Here is a 14590-nt window from a genome sequence, read left to right on the forward strand (position 1 = left end):
CTACTCGCCTTAAGTAAGTCACCTTCATGAAGTCTAGACCTTTCTGTTCAGCACTGAAATGAAGATCACAGAGACTTTGTTCTGCTCCTCGTCCCCGTTGAGCAAGTTATATAGGAAAGCAGACTTCAGATCTATGTATAAACTTTTAATTGAGTAGAGCTGTCAGAAAATAGGGCATTTTCAATCAGTCAGCCAATCAGTGCTTACCACGAGTCAGGCCTGTGAACGCAGTGGTGAGCAAGACAAAGCCCCTGCCCTTGGGGAGCTGACAGGGAGAATCGACTTTGGGGCACACAGACAAACATATAAATAAATAGGATCATCACAGAAAGTGATAAGCGTGAAGAAAATAGGCCACGATGGCAGCAGAGAGGGCTGGTGTGGCAGTGGTCGAGGCAGTGGGGAGGGAAGCTGGCCTTCACATCACCTGGGTCGTGAGGAGCCAGCCATGCACAGATGGGAGGGAAGAGCTCTAGGGAGAGGAGATGGGAGTGAGCTTGGTGTGTCTGAGGGGCAAAATAGGAAGAGGGTGGTTGGCAGCAGCAGAGTGAATAAGACGGGAGATGAGGAAGTCCAGTCTGCAGAGGTGGGCAGAGGCCACGAGGGAGGAGGCCGAGTGCTCCTGGCACAGAATGTTCCAAGGATCTCTTCACTGTTCTGGGCAAGTCAGGTCCCCAGCCAGGGGAGAAGCAGGGAGGCTACAACTCTACGTCAACCACACTCCAGTACTTTCCACCATTGGCCCACCCTGTCTTGGCTTCTCTGCTCTCCTGAACTGCAGCTGATTTTATTTTTTTTATTATTTTTTAAATTTTTATTTACTTATGATAGGCACACAGTGAGAGAGAGGGAGAGGCAGAGACACAGGCAGAGGGAGAAGCAGGCTCCATGCAGGGAGCCCGACGTGGGATTCGATCCCAGGTCTCCAGGATCACGCCCTGGGCCAAAGGCAGGCGCTAAACCACTGCGCCACCCAGAGATCCCTGCAGCTGATTTAAAAAAAAGAAAACAAACATGAGGCAGCCGGGAAGATGGTTCCCAAGAGCACTCCATCCACTTCAGGAGGAGTTACAGAACTAGAGCTCTAGAGGAGTAAGCAAAGCAAAGCAAAAAAGAGAACAGTTAGTATTCAAACTGTACAGAGAGAGGCGCAGAGAGGCTTCCTGTCTTCACAGTCCTGCTCCCAAATAGCTACAGCTGGTAGGAACCGAACGATTGAACACTCCCTCCGTCCCTGTCTTCCTTTCCCTTTGTGGTAATGCAGAAAAGGCTGAATTTGAAAAGGGACACAAGGGGCACCTGGGCAGCTCAGGCTCTTGATTTTTGGCTCAGGTCATGATCTCAGGGTTGTGAGATGGAGCAGATCCGTGCTGGGTGCGAGGCCTGCTTAAGGTTCTCTTTCTCCCTCTCCCTCTGCCCTCCCATCCTCCCCACTCTACGTCTCTCCTCCCCCAACACCCCCCCCAACCCACTTGTTGTCTCTCTTTAAAAAAAAAAAAAAGGAAACAAAACAGCTCTGGCTGGCTTATTGCTAATTTTCAATCACATTGTTTCATAGACCCCCAGGGAAGAAGAGTCAGAGTCAGAAACAACAACAACTGTTTGAACAAGTTGTCCTAAACATGGGAATGCTCATCTGGAATTACTTAAAGGAGTCAGGCTCAATGGCGGTGCCCATGCTCAGCAGCACTGCTGGCCCACACCACACAACTGGAGGAATGAGTTACAGCACAGGGCCCTGGTGCTGCCAGCAGCAAATTCGAATTAAGCTGCTCTTTAAGGACAAGCTGGAGCAAGCAAATGCTCCACAACCACATCCTGAAGGCATGTCTCATTATCAGGTCCTGGCTTCTTGGATGTGTAGGGTCAGCATGACTCTACATGTCTCCAGAGTCATCCTGGCTGGCAAGGACTTTCTAGGGGTCAGAGTAAAGCTAAAGAGTTCCCAGTCCCACCTCCCTATTTCTGCATTCAGCAGTCACCCAAATATTTGCAAGTTCCTCCAATTCAGGTCTCTAGCTAAACTTTTGGTTCATTTCCCTTAGTCTTCAGCAGAGAGCACATATGCAATGTTGTTTGTTTCTCTCCACTGGATCTGAATTTTATTTGAGAAATAGTTTTTAGGGACGCCTGAGTGGCTCAGCAGTTGAGCATCTGCCTTCGGCTTAGGGCGTGATCCTGGAGCCCTGGGATCGAGTCCCACATGGGGCTTCCTGCATGGAGTCTGCTTTTCCCTCTGCCTGTGTCTCTGCCTCTCTCTGTGTGTCTCTCATGAATAAATAAAATCTTTTTTTTTTTAAAGAGAAATAGCTTTTATTAAATATTTGGTTATGAAGATTATTTTTTACTTATTGTGGATTTGCTTTGTACTTTGTTTTAGGACTTTTGCATCTATATTTATGTGTGATTTACATGTAATTTTTTCTCTTACTATCCTTGATAGTTATGCCAGATCATAAAATAATGTTTTATGCCATAAAATAATTCTTTACATCCTTCCTTTTAGGCTAGTCAAGATTCCCCAGAGATTTCCAATCTCCTGAGCACCAGAACTTTTTTTTTTGAAAGACTTTATGGGGGGGAGGGCAGGAGAGGAGCAGAGAGAGAGGGACAAGCAGACTCCACACTGAGTGCAGAGCCTGATGCAAGGCTCCATCTGAGATCATGACCTGAGCCAAAACCAAAAGATGGGTGCTTAACTGAGCCACCATGGCAGAGAACATTCAGAATGCAAATACTCATTTTATCCTCTTATGGCACTTTCATCCTCAGTTATGTGTCCATGAACTCTTCTCCCTCGAGAATAAATCTTGAGTTGGCTGACAGAGCAGGGGATGTACAGTTACTTAGCTGCCCAAAGTAGGGAGGGGGAACCTAACAGACATCTCCAGTAACCCTCCTTTTGTTCCCAATTCCCTTAATGACTAGCTGGAACTACCATATTCAGGGGATTATGCAATGTAAATTGGTTTGCTTAGCGCTGGCTTTCTCCACCATTGCTTAGGATTCAGTTTTTTTCAGCTCTGCTAAATCTTCCAATGCCTCTGTCTGCTTTCCAGATTACTGTTTCTCCTTTTCTGTTACTCTGGAGGTTGTGGATGTAGGTCTTCTAAACCATTTAACAAAGTTGAGGGTATCCTCCAGTTTTCAAATATCTGCAGTATCTATAATAGTATACTCCTTTTTGAAAAATATTTTATTTTATTTTAATTTTTATTTATCTATGATAGTCACAGAGAGAGAGAGAGAGAGGCAGAGACACAGGCAGAGGGAGAAGCAGGCTCCATGCACCGGGAGCCCGATGTGGAATTCGATCCCGGGTCTCCAGGATAGCGCCCTGGGCCAAAGGCAGGTGCCAAACCGCTGCACCACCCAGAGATCCCAATATTTTATTTTTTTAAGAGAGAGCAAGTGCTTGGGGGAGGGGTAGAGAGAAAGAGAAGCAGACACCCTGCTGAGCAGAGAGCTGGATGTAGGGCTCCCATACCAGAACCCTGGGATCATGACCTGAGTCGAAGGCAGATGCTTAACCGACTGAGCCGAGGTGCCCTAATAGTATTCTCCTTTTAATTTCTTGTGTATGTTTTAATTGCCAAGATCTGTTAATTTACTTCATTTTTTAAAAGGACTAATTTATGAGAAAAAAAAAAGGACCAATTTATGGCTAAGTTGATCCTATTTTTAATTTCTGCACTTTTATGCTTTTTAAGATTTTATTTATTTATTCATGAGAGAGAGAGAGAGAGAGAGAGAGAGAAGCAGGCTCCATGCAGGGAGCGTGATGTGGGACTGGATCCCGGGTCTCCAGGATCACGCCCCTGGGCCGAAGGTGGGCACCAAACCGCTGAGCCACCAGGGATCCCTACGTTTATGCTTTCTTTAGGTTGATTTTGCATTTCTAATTTCTTGACATAGATGTTTAGCTCAATTTTCAGCCTTTCTTCCATTCTAATAAAAATTTAATGCTATAAAACTTAAGTACTGTTTTAGCTGGACCTGCCATTTTGATACGCAGGTTGTTTTTTGTTTTTTTTTTTAACCATTGTTCAGGTTAAATTTCCTTTGATTTCTTCTTGGATCTATGAATTAATTTATAAACATATAGGAAACTCCTAGCTATCTCTTAATTTTAGCTTCTAACTTAATCACTTGGAAATTTGTTGAGGTTGACTCTACTCTGTAATACATGGCCAATTTTTGAAAAAGTTCCATGTGTGCTCAAGAAGAATCTGCAGTTATTAGTTGCAGTGTCCATTATACCAAACTTACTAAATGCTTAAATCTTTTACATACTCAATTGAGTTTTTGGTTGCTTGATCTATCAACGATTGAGAAGTGTGTTAAAATCTTCCATTATGATTTGGATTATTTTTCCATATAGTTTGTTTTATATATTTTGAGGTTATTAGGTACATACTAATTTAAAATTTAGGATCTATATTTTTCTGGAGAATCAAGTAAACACATAATTATGCATTGATTGTATCTCTAATATCTCTGCTTTTTGTTTTAAGCCTATTTCCAAGGTCACTGTGTTGTACAACTCCAGGAAGGCTGTGAATAATATACCCAAGAATCAATCTAGTTATTGAGTAGCCTTAATTTTGCTAATTATTAGTATAGCCACAACAGATTTATTTTGATTAGTATCTGCCTGATATATCTTTCCTATCCTTTTTATACCCCAGGTTGCTGATGTTTCTTGTAATCAGCTTATGGCTGAATTTCTTTTTTAAAAACTCCAGTTTGAGGGGCATCTGGGTGGCTTAGTCAAGTTAAACATCTGCCTTCAGCTTAGGTCATGATCTTGGGGTGCTGGGATTGAGCCCTGCGTTGGGTTCCTTGCTCAGTGGTGAGTCTGCTCCTTTACCCTTTGCCCCTCCCCACCTCATGCTCTCTCACTCTTGAATAAAATCTTAGGAAAAAAAACCCCAAAACTCCAGTTTGACAATCTTTTTTCAGGAACACAACCCACTTATACATATTGTAATTATTGACACATTTACATTTATCTCTTATTTTGGACGCTCTATTTGTTCCGCATTTTTTTTTCTCACCATCTTGTATTTTCATGGATTGATTATATTCTTGCTTGGAAACTATATCCTTATTTTTAGTAGTTAATCTAGAGAATTTTAGGATAAATTATTAACATACCAAAGTCTAGTATATGTGCTGATGAAGCAAGCACTAACAGACCAAAGTCTAAAATTAATCAATATTTTTTCCTAAATGACAAGGATTATGTTTAGTCCAATCACCTCCCTAATTATAATTATCTACTTTTGTGTATTTTAGTTTCATCTTTCTTTGAATGCTACTAGACTTACCTACAGGCACATTTTGTTTAGATGCACTTATTTATCATATCTCAGAACTTCCATACTGGATCACTTCCCTTCTGTTTGATTGAAAGTATATCTTATTTCACCCTTGAAAGACAGTTTCATTGAGTATAGAATTCTAGGCTCACAGTTAACTTCTCACAGCACCTTGAAGATATATTTCACTGTCTTCTTGCTTATACAGATGCTGATGAGGTTAGCTGTCAATCTAATTGTCTTTTCTTTGGAGGGAATAATCTGTGTTCCTAGATGCTTTTAAGATCTGTTCTAGGGGGATCCCTGGGTGGCGCAGCAGTTTGGCGCCTGCCTTTGGCCCAGGGCAGGATCTTGGAGACCCAAGATCGAATCCCATGTCAGGCTCCCGGTGCATGGAGCCTGCTTCTCCCTCTGCCTATGTCTCTGCCTCTCTCTCTCTCTCTATCATAAATAAATAAAATTTAAAAAAAAAAAAAGATCTGTTCTAGGGTTTTGACATGATGTGTCTAGAAATGGGTTTATTTATCTTGCTTGGAACATCAAGGGTCTACAACAATATTGTAAACACTTCGATTAAAGCTTGGGTCTTTATCTAATGTTATCTTGGAAAGTGCTTTACCAGACAATATCCCTGGTAGGACTGAGAAGATTCTAGGAAAGCCAGAAAGGTAGGGGGCTCAGGCACTGATGGAAATGCTGATTAGGATGCTATACTTATTTGCTTTCAGTGAAAGGGAGATGCAGTCTCAGTAAATCACATACTCTCCAGCCAATTCCAAGGCTGGACTCAACAAAGCTTCATTTCTTACTCTTATAGAGACCCTGGATCTGGATGAAAGAAAGGGCTAAGTGCAGGGACGCAAGCTCTCTTAGATGCTTGGAAATCCTCTGCAGAAGCTAGTGAGGATCGGCACCAGCTGGCAAGGATTATCTATACCACAGAGAAACTGAAGCAGGGAAGCCCTGAACTCTCTAGCTGTTTTTCCATTTTGAGGAATATGAGTCACCTGGTTGCCTCCCTTTGTTGCTAAATAAAGAAACTCTTAGATAGATCAAATAAGCCACTTACTCTCATTTAGCAAAGTGTTTTATTCAAAAGCTTCTCAGCACCATCTAGTTGTCAGAAAGAATGGTATCACCTTTTCCTACCCACCCAACTCCCAATTCCAGAGGCAGAAGTTAAACCATTTGGCTAGAGCTCCCCCTAATGATTATAATTCAGATCATGATAAAGTTTTAGTTGTTCTCACACTCCTCTTTCTCTAAGCCTCTACTAACCCTGCTGGAGTAGAGCTGTGCTCCCTCACAGTTCCAAACAATAGGAAGGAATCATGTCAGACTTGATCAACCTCCCTTTCCTGGGTTATTAGAGGCACATAAAATTACCTTGAAAAAAAAAATGAATTTAGTGACTGCCATCTAGGAAGGACAGTGATACTGTCAGGCAGCATGCAGTTTGAAAGCTCAAATCTTAGGATAACCCTCCCCCAACTCTACTCTAGAAACAAGGAGCATCAGGTCCATTTTCTCTCCATATTCAATCGCTCATCCTCTCCTGTCTTATTAAAAGACACTAACTACACCAGACCTGTTTTGACAATTAAGACAAACAATTACATCTGATTAAAATGCGAAGAGATCCTGAGCTGTTGGAGGTGAGGAGAGTACATAGTGTGACCTGATCTTTCCTTTAAGAATATTTTGTTTCATCATAAAGCACACTTCTCCAAAGAGGTTCCTGGAGGAGAAATCCAAGAGTCTGACTGTGTCCTGTGGGAACCTGTGTAACTTTGGCTTCAGTCCTTGGATCTGTCTTTTGCAGCTACTTCAGGTCCCAAAGGAGGAAGAGAGTGCTGGAGGCAGCATCACTTGGCCAAAGCCCCCATGGGGTCCCAGGCTGGCAGGACAATGGGCTCCTGCTCTAACACGGCTAGCACCTCTTCAGGGACATGCTTCCTGTCCACCACCACTTCGTAGACATATTCAGAGAACCACTCATCTGTCATGCACAGGTAACCTGGAGAAAAGAACAGAAGCCTCGTGAATGCAAAGGGCAAGGGGCAAAGGGCAGGAACCCTACTGGCACTATAAAAAAGTGTCTTACAAAACTTGTATTTGCACATGTTTTTCAGCTTTCCCATCTATATAACCTCACTTAATCTAAGTCTTACTAACAATTCTGTGAAGCAGACATGACGGGCATGCCTATACTTTTATCAATAAGAAAACTGGGTGACATTCCAGAGTAAGTAAATGACAGGCTCCAGTCATGCAGGTAAGGTTCAGACCTGGGCCTCAGATCAAAGACGTTACCATATCTGGTGCTATTGCACTGGCCAGGCTGTCTGGGCTGAAGATGAGCACATGGCCCCAGAAGACAGGTGGAGACGCTTCGTGTTCATATAGCCCACACCAAGGGGATTAATCTCTAGGATCAGAAGGGCAAGCACACTAGTTCCATTCTTACCCTCCCCACCCTCTCAGCATTACCGGCTCATCTCCTACCTTCCTCCCTACTGTAAATTCCTACAACCAGTTAATAAGCTGCCAGGGGAAACCTGGGGCCAGATTAGCCACTTATTTGCAGATGATAACACATATGCAAGTTACACAGTCTTTACTTTCCTAGTGGGAAATCTGTGGTGAAGTTCAGGCAGCACTGGAAGGCCTTCCTCAGCAAGTCCCTGGGGTTTCTGGATCTCTTTAGTGGGGAGGGCTGTAGAGAGGCACAGTTGTACAAGCGCCCCAGGTTGAAAGTGCAGGTGGGACAAAACATGGTGTCACCAATCTATCCATCTTAGAAGCCTGCCTTTTCCCATTAGGAAGAATAACCCTGTATCTCAGGCTCCACTAGGACAAAACAAATTCCCCTTCAGGAACATACATCCAACAAATCTAAACAGGCAGGGGGAAATGCTTGGGAAATGCTTCGCTTGAGCCACAGATGATATAAAGAGCAAAATTAAAATGTGAGACTAAAGTGTGTGTATTTAAAACAAGAACTGGGGATCCCTGGGTGGCGCAGCGGTTTGGCGCCTGCCTTTGGCCCAGGGCGCGATCCTGGAGACCCGGGATCGAATCCCATATCAGGCTCCCGATGCATGGAGCCTGCTTCTCCCTCTGCCTCTCTCTCTCTCTCTCTCTCTCTCTCTGTGACTATCATAAGTAAATAAATAAAAAAATTAAAAAAAAATAAAAATAAAATAAAACAAGAACTGGTCAAGGAGAGAGCACAGAGCACAAAAATGTGAATCTACATAGAGGTACTGTGTGCACCTACACATCCAAGGACTCAGGGGCACTAGCAGTTATCATCATCATCATCACCTATCTTACTGTATTTGGCACCTGTTCTGTACCTGACACTTGAGCCATTTTTCTCTCAAACTGTTTGTACAAATCTGTATCTGTGCTATATAGTTTCTCACTACATAGGACCAAAAGAAAGGAAGAAGATATAGGTATTTCTCCCAAGGTAGTCCTCTAGTGCAGTAGTTCTCAAACTTCTAGGTCCCTGAATCCAAATGACACACTCTTAAAAATTACTGAGGACCCCCAAAAATGGTTTATGTAGGCAACAGCTACTGATATTTACCATATTAGAAATTAAAACAAAAGTTAAAAATACTAATTCATAAGAATGAAAAAAACATGAATATAAATAATATATTTTTAGGAAAAAATCATTATATTCTCCAAAACAAAATAAACTTTAGTTAGAAAAGTGGCTTTGTTTTCCAATTTAATGTCTGGCTTCACAGAAGACAGGTGAATTCTTTTATCTGCTTCTGTCTTCAATCTGTTGCAATCTGTTCTCTGGCTGAAGTAGAGGAAGCAAAGTCTGGCCTCACACAGATATGTTGTTGAAGGAAGACCTTGCAACCCTCCTAAGAGGGCCCTAGGGACCTGCACACTTTGACAACTGCTGCTTTACAGGCCAGACCGATTTAAGTACTTAAAATACAACAGGATGGCAAATCTAATTGTGTAAGCTAAATGGTGTAACAGGGGACATTATTTAACATGAAAACACAACTGTTTTGGTCAGGTGACCCGTACCCACTTCCCCTCTTCTCCTCTGACAGAAGCCAAAGACAGCTCCCCGTGATGTGGCACGGGATGTCTATCATCACCAGAAAATGCCCTGGCAAAGTGCTTATGGGCTCCCTCCAGGACGGGTAAAGGAAGGCATATTTGTCCATGATGCCAGCCTCCTGATCCAAAGCTCCTTTTCTCAACGGAAGGTCCTGACAAGGGAACACAGGTCCGTGTTGCAGCCTGGGCGGCTTCTGGCTCCTGGCTTGATTATAGACTCCCAAGTCCCTGGCTTTCCTTCTGTCAGTCAGTCGAGGACCTGGCTGCACTATCACCTATACTGCTACCAAGTTCTATCGACGGACAGACAACTCTGTCTACTGAAGAGCTAACTAGTACCATTTCCTGCTGCATCCTAAGTAACTGCTTCCTGAGAAATTCATTATCTGCCTTCCCCAAAAGGGGCTTTCAGGACAGGAAACCAGACTCCTAAACACCATGCCATTTGAGACAATAGTCATCCTTCCCCTTAACATAACGCAGGCTAAATAAATCCCTGGAGTAGCTCTGGGCAGTGAGGCAGGTGAAGGACAGAGGCAGATTCATGTAATAAAGTTCTGTGTCCTTATGACAATACTATCATCACACAATCAAATGAGTCTTCAAAGAATGCACAGAGAAAATGGACAATAAATACATGTACACTATCTTGTTCCAAAAGCAGATTAGATTAAGTCCTCACAAATTAAAGCTCCTATCAATTGCAATCCACCCTCGCAGTGTCCCTACCCAGAGGACCTGCCTTGATTAGTCTCTCTTTTCAGGATATGAGTTCTTTGGGGGCCCAGAAAAACCTCACGCTCTAGGTGGCTGCCAGGTAATTGCACCCTGAGCAGATAATGAACTTGGGGCTGCTGTAACTGTTGTATACTGTGTGTCTTGGGAGTTTCAGATTAAGATCAGTATGTCTGAAACCCAAGCAAGCACTGCGTAGGGGAGCAGCAAAATACCCATTCAGACAGGGTGTTTGGGTTTTTTTGGCTTTTTTTTTTTTTTCCCCCCTAGGCAGGTTTAAAGGTTAAAATTTTGATTTGAAGAAAGTTGCAGCTTCTAGCCTGTAAGCACTGTGGCCACTAGGAACATGCATTCCCCAGGGAAAAAGGAAAAGAAAAATCTGCAACCAGGATCCCAGGGTTATATTTAGGGAAACAGATAAATGGATAAAGAAATTCAGCTTTAGGAAATAGGTGAAATTACAGTTTGCTTAAGCTTTAAAGTGTTATTTACATACAATGAGAAAGAAATAAGTGAACAGTCCCTTATAAAACTGCCAATGTTTCTGTATTTGTTAAGAGAAAGGGTAGTGTTGGTCTGTAAAGGGAACAACAGTGTTTGTCGATACAGTTCTAGACTGATTAGGCCAAATTCACTCAGAAACAGAATAGTTTTGAAAAGGTTAGTGTAAAAAAAAAAAAAGAAAAGAAAAGGTTAGTGTAAGGGAAAGAAGATCTTTACCTGAGAAGAGTTTTCTGAAATTCTACCAGAGATCTTACATTTCAACCTTTCAGACTTGATTAAAGTGATAAATATATTATCAGTTATGAATTAGATGTATTTTTTGCTATCTTCTATGAGGTACTTTGCCTCACTAACACATGATTTGGGGTTGATGTGGTGTTTGGGGGGGGGGGGACTGTTTTTGAAAAAGGTGTGACAAAATCAAGTTTCTGTTCTGCTCTGATGGATGTGTCTGGCAGAAGGGACCTAAGGAGGTTGGACTCTCATGGCTTCATTAAGTCACTGCCAATCTTTCATCTGATGGTGATAATTCAACGTTGAAGAAAGCCTCCAAGAAAGGAAAACAAAAACCTCACTGGCATTTGTCTCATATTTCCAACTTCCTAATAAATAGTTTGAAACTGGACAGCCCGGGTGGCTCAGCGGTTTAGCGCCGCCTTTTGCCCAGGGCCTGATCCTGGAGACCCGGTTTCGAGTCCCACATCGGGCTCCCTGCATGGAGCCTGCTCCTCCCTCTGCCTGTGTCTCTGCCTCTCTCTTTGTGTGTCTCTCATGAAAAAGTAAATAAAATCTTAAAAAAAAAATTTAAAAAATAGTTTGAAACTACTTCACGGAACATTAGCTTAAAATGAAATTAAACTTAAAATGAAAAAAAAAAAAAATAAACTTAAAATGAAGTTGCAAAGACCATGTAACAACATGGAAAATATTTAAGCAATGAGAGTAAACTATATAAAAACGATATATCTAATATAATTAAAACCATGTTACAAATCCAGGTACACAGGTGAAGAAACCTTACAAAAAATAACAAATTGGTAATTTTATACAACGGGTTAGGTGATTTTCTCCTCAAAACTTCTGAATTAAGTCTTACATTGGTTTTTGACTCCCAAACCTAAAGATTACCCAAACAACGCTTATTAAAGAGATTTTGTAAACATGGGAAGAGGAGGAAGATGAAAAGGAAGAAAATGAGCAAGAGGTGGTTGAGGAGCAGAAGAGAGATATAAATTTAAGAACTGCCTACAATCTCACCATCTTGAGATAAGCCGTGTTCAGATTTTACATACAGTCTTTGATAAAGTTTCGGTGTGTGTAGATTCTATACATTTAATAAAAACAAGACATCACATATACTTTTTTATTACAAAGTACCACACAGGCTGGTTTCCACTTCATCTCTTTCCATATTAATTTAAAGAATACAACTATTTACATCATAATTTTTAAGTGCTGAATTTGGATGAGTAAACCAATGAATTTTAACCCATCCCCTACTGATGAAGTCTGACTTGTTTTTTCATGCTATAAATATTTTTGCAATTAAATCTTTGTACATATCCTTAATTATCTATTTAATTTTCTTAAATCTTCATCAATATTTGGTATCTATAATTACAAACAAATTGGTCTTTTTGGGTCCAATTTAAGCCTTTCTGTGTTTGTGTATTTACTTGTATTTATAGTTTTCTTTTGCAAACTTCCCATCTGGGGCCTCTGCCTATTTTTACCTGGTGTATTTCCCTTTTTCACAGGGATCGGTAATAACATGTCATATATTAATACATTAGCATGGCTGCACACATTTTTTTCTTGTCATGTCATTTTCCTTCTAATGTAGTCTGTGATGCTTTCTAGCCCACTCCACGTTTTTATTTTTATGAAGCCAAATTTATCAATCTTTTCTCCTTTACAGTTTTAACTTTGGTGCTATGCTTAATGAACATGTTTCTGCTATTATAATGAAAAATACGAGAAAAAGGTAGGTTAAGTGGTAGGAAAATATTAGAAGCATAGTCTAAATGAAAACCCATCACTCACTATGGCCTTGGCACAGTCTAGTCTCCAAGTATGAACATACATAATTTCTACAGATAAGTGATGATAATCTGTCAACCACTTCTGTTAGGTGCCCATTGTGTAAAGCAGCCTTAATATCTTTTATTTCTATAGGGTATGCTGTTAATGTGCAAAATGACACAATCCCTATGAAATGGAATTTGGCAATATCTACAAAAGTTCCAAATGCATTTACCCACCTTCACTAATGCCATTTCAAGGACCTTATCCCACAGACATACAATAGTTGCACAAATACTTTATGTATTTATGCACAATAATTAATACTCATTTAGCACTTACCATATGCTAGGCACTGCTCTAAGTATCATATATATATTAACTTACTGCAATATTGTTTGTAACAGCAAAAGACTGGAAACACCCCAAGTTCCATTAGTAAGGGAACTGGTTGAATAAACTATGGTACATCCAGACAATGGAAAATAACCAAGCTGTCCCGTTACGGAAACATACTGATATTGAAATGCCTCCAAGACATGCTGTTTAGTGAAGTGAGAGCAAGAGCAGGGTAATATGGTGTGTTACCTTTGATGCACTAAAACATGCTAAAAACATGAAACAGAAACTAAGAGAAATTGGTAACCTGAAAGAGGGGAAGGGGAAGAGAGTAGAGAGTGACAGGGAAATAAGATTTCCCTTGATATGCTTTCTTGTAATTTGATTTTAGAGCAGTGTGATTTTATTATTTATTAAAAGAATTACACTCTAGAAAGCAAACAAAAGCATAGACATAAATCTTTAGGGAGTTTCATTTCACAATGCAATTTCACATCCACTATCCTTTTTTTGTTTGTTTTTTAAGATTTTATTTATTCATGAGAGACACAGAGAGTGAGAGAGGCAGAGACACAGGCAGAGGGAGAAGCAGGCTCCATGCAGGAAGCCCGATGTGGGACTCGATCCCGGGACTCCAGGATCACAGCCCTGGGCCGAAGGCAGGCACTAAACTGCTAAGCCACCCAAGGATCCCAACACATTCACTATCCTTGTTTTGGTTTTAATCCTAAACAACACTACAAGGCAGAAAGGGTTGGTATGAATTGTCTAAAGTCATATAGCCAGTAAGTAAAGCCCGTATGCACACCTGGGCTTCAATATCAGAGTGTCTGCCATGGGGCTCAGCTTCCTCCTAGAGAGAGCTTAGAGACTTGGTAGTTATGGCTGAAGCAACAAGTAACAGCACGTAATCTAGTTCAGGTACCTGCTTGGTACCAACTCCACCTGCTCACACATTCACATCAATAGCCATGTCATGGCCCAGTTTTTGCTTATGAGGTATTCTGTATCTTTAAATCAAAGAGATGCCATATGATCTGGATGCATGTATTTAGAAGACAGAGAACAGGGTGGGCTGGATGTTAAAAAAGAGAAAAGGAACCAATTATGAGACAGACATTGGACAGTGATCTGTAAAGAGGCTTCTCTTCCCTCGAGTAAACACAGAAGTCTGGCTATATGGTGGGAACACATTCCTGAAATCTTTCAATAATAGAAGGGACACTCTTCTAGCTTGGTATTACCTATGACTTTTTTTTTTTTCCCCAAAAAAAACCCAACAACAACAACAACAACAACAAAAGCTAGAGAATTTACAGAGTGAAAAATATGGTAGGGAAAGAGGGCTGTTTTGGTTTATGGGTTGTATTTTTTAAAACCATCAAATCACAACCAAGTTCAAGTAACAGAAGCATCAAATCACAACCAAGTTCAATTAACAGAAGTTCAATTATTCAATTAATAAAGAGGAAGAGTCCTCTGCTAAGGAGTCCAGAAGGATCCCACCCACCTCTGCACTGAGGAGAGAAGGCAACGTACCAACCAGTCAGATTTCTCCTTCCCCTGGACCAGTA

The 14590-nt window shown here is 41.3% G+C and overlaps 1 protein-coding gene across 1 annotated transcript in view; it reads right to left on the reverse strand.

Moving 5' to 3' along the window:
* Positions 1–6390: 6390 nt before the first annotated feature.
* The window catches only part of BLMH (bleomycin hydrolase), a 48206-nt gene continuing 40006 nt past the window's right edge, over positions 6391–14590 (reverse strand). Inside the window, exon 12 of the mRNA XM_025476231.3 lies at positions 6391–7338. Within this exon, the coding sequence (XP_025332016.3) occupies positions 7187–7338 (152 nt within the window). The 3' untranslated portion in view covers positions 6391–7186. The remainder of the gene's footprint in view (positions 7339–14590) is intronic.

This window comes from Canis lupus, chromosome 9 (assembly GCF_003254725.2).
Source record: "Canis lupus dingo isolate Sandy chromosome 9, ASM325472v2, whole genome shotgun sequence".
Classification (NCBI taxonomy): domain Eukaryota; kingdom Metazoa; phylum Chordata; class Mammalia; order Carnivora; family Canidae; genus Canis; species Canis lupus.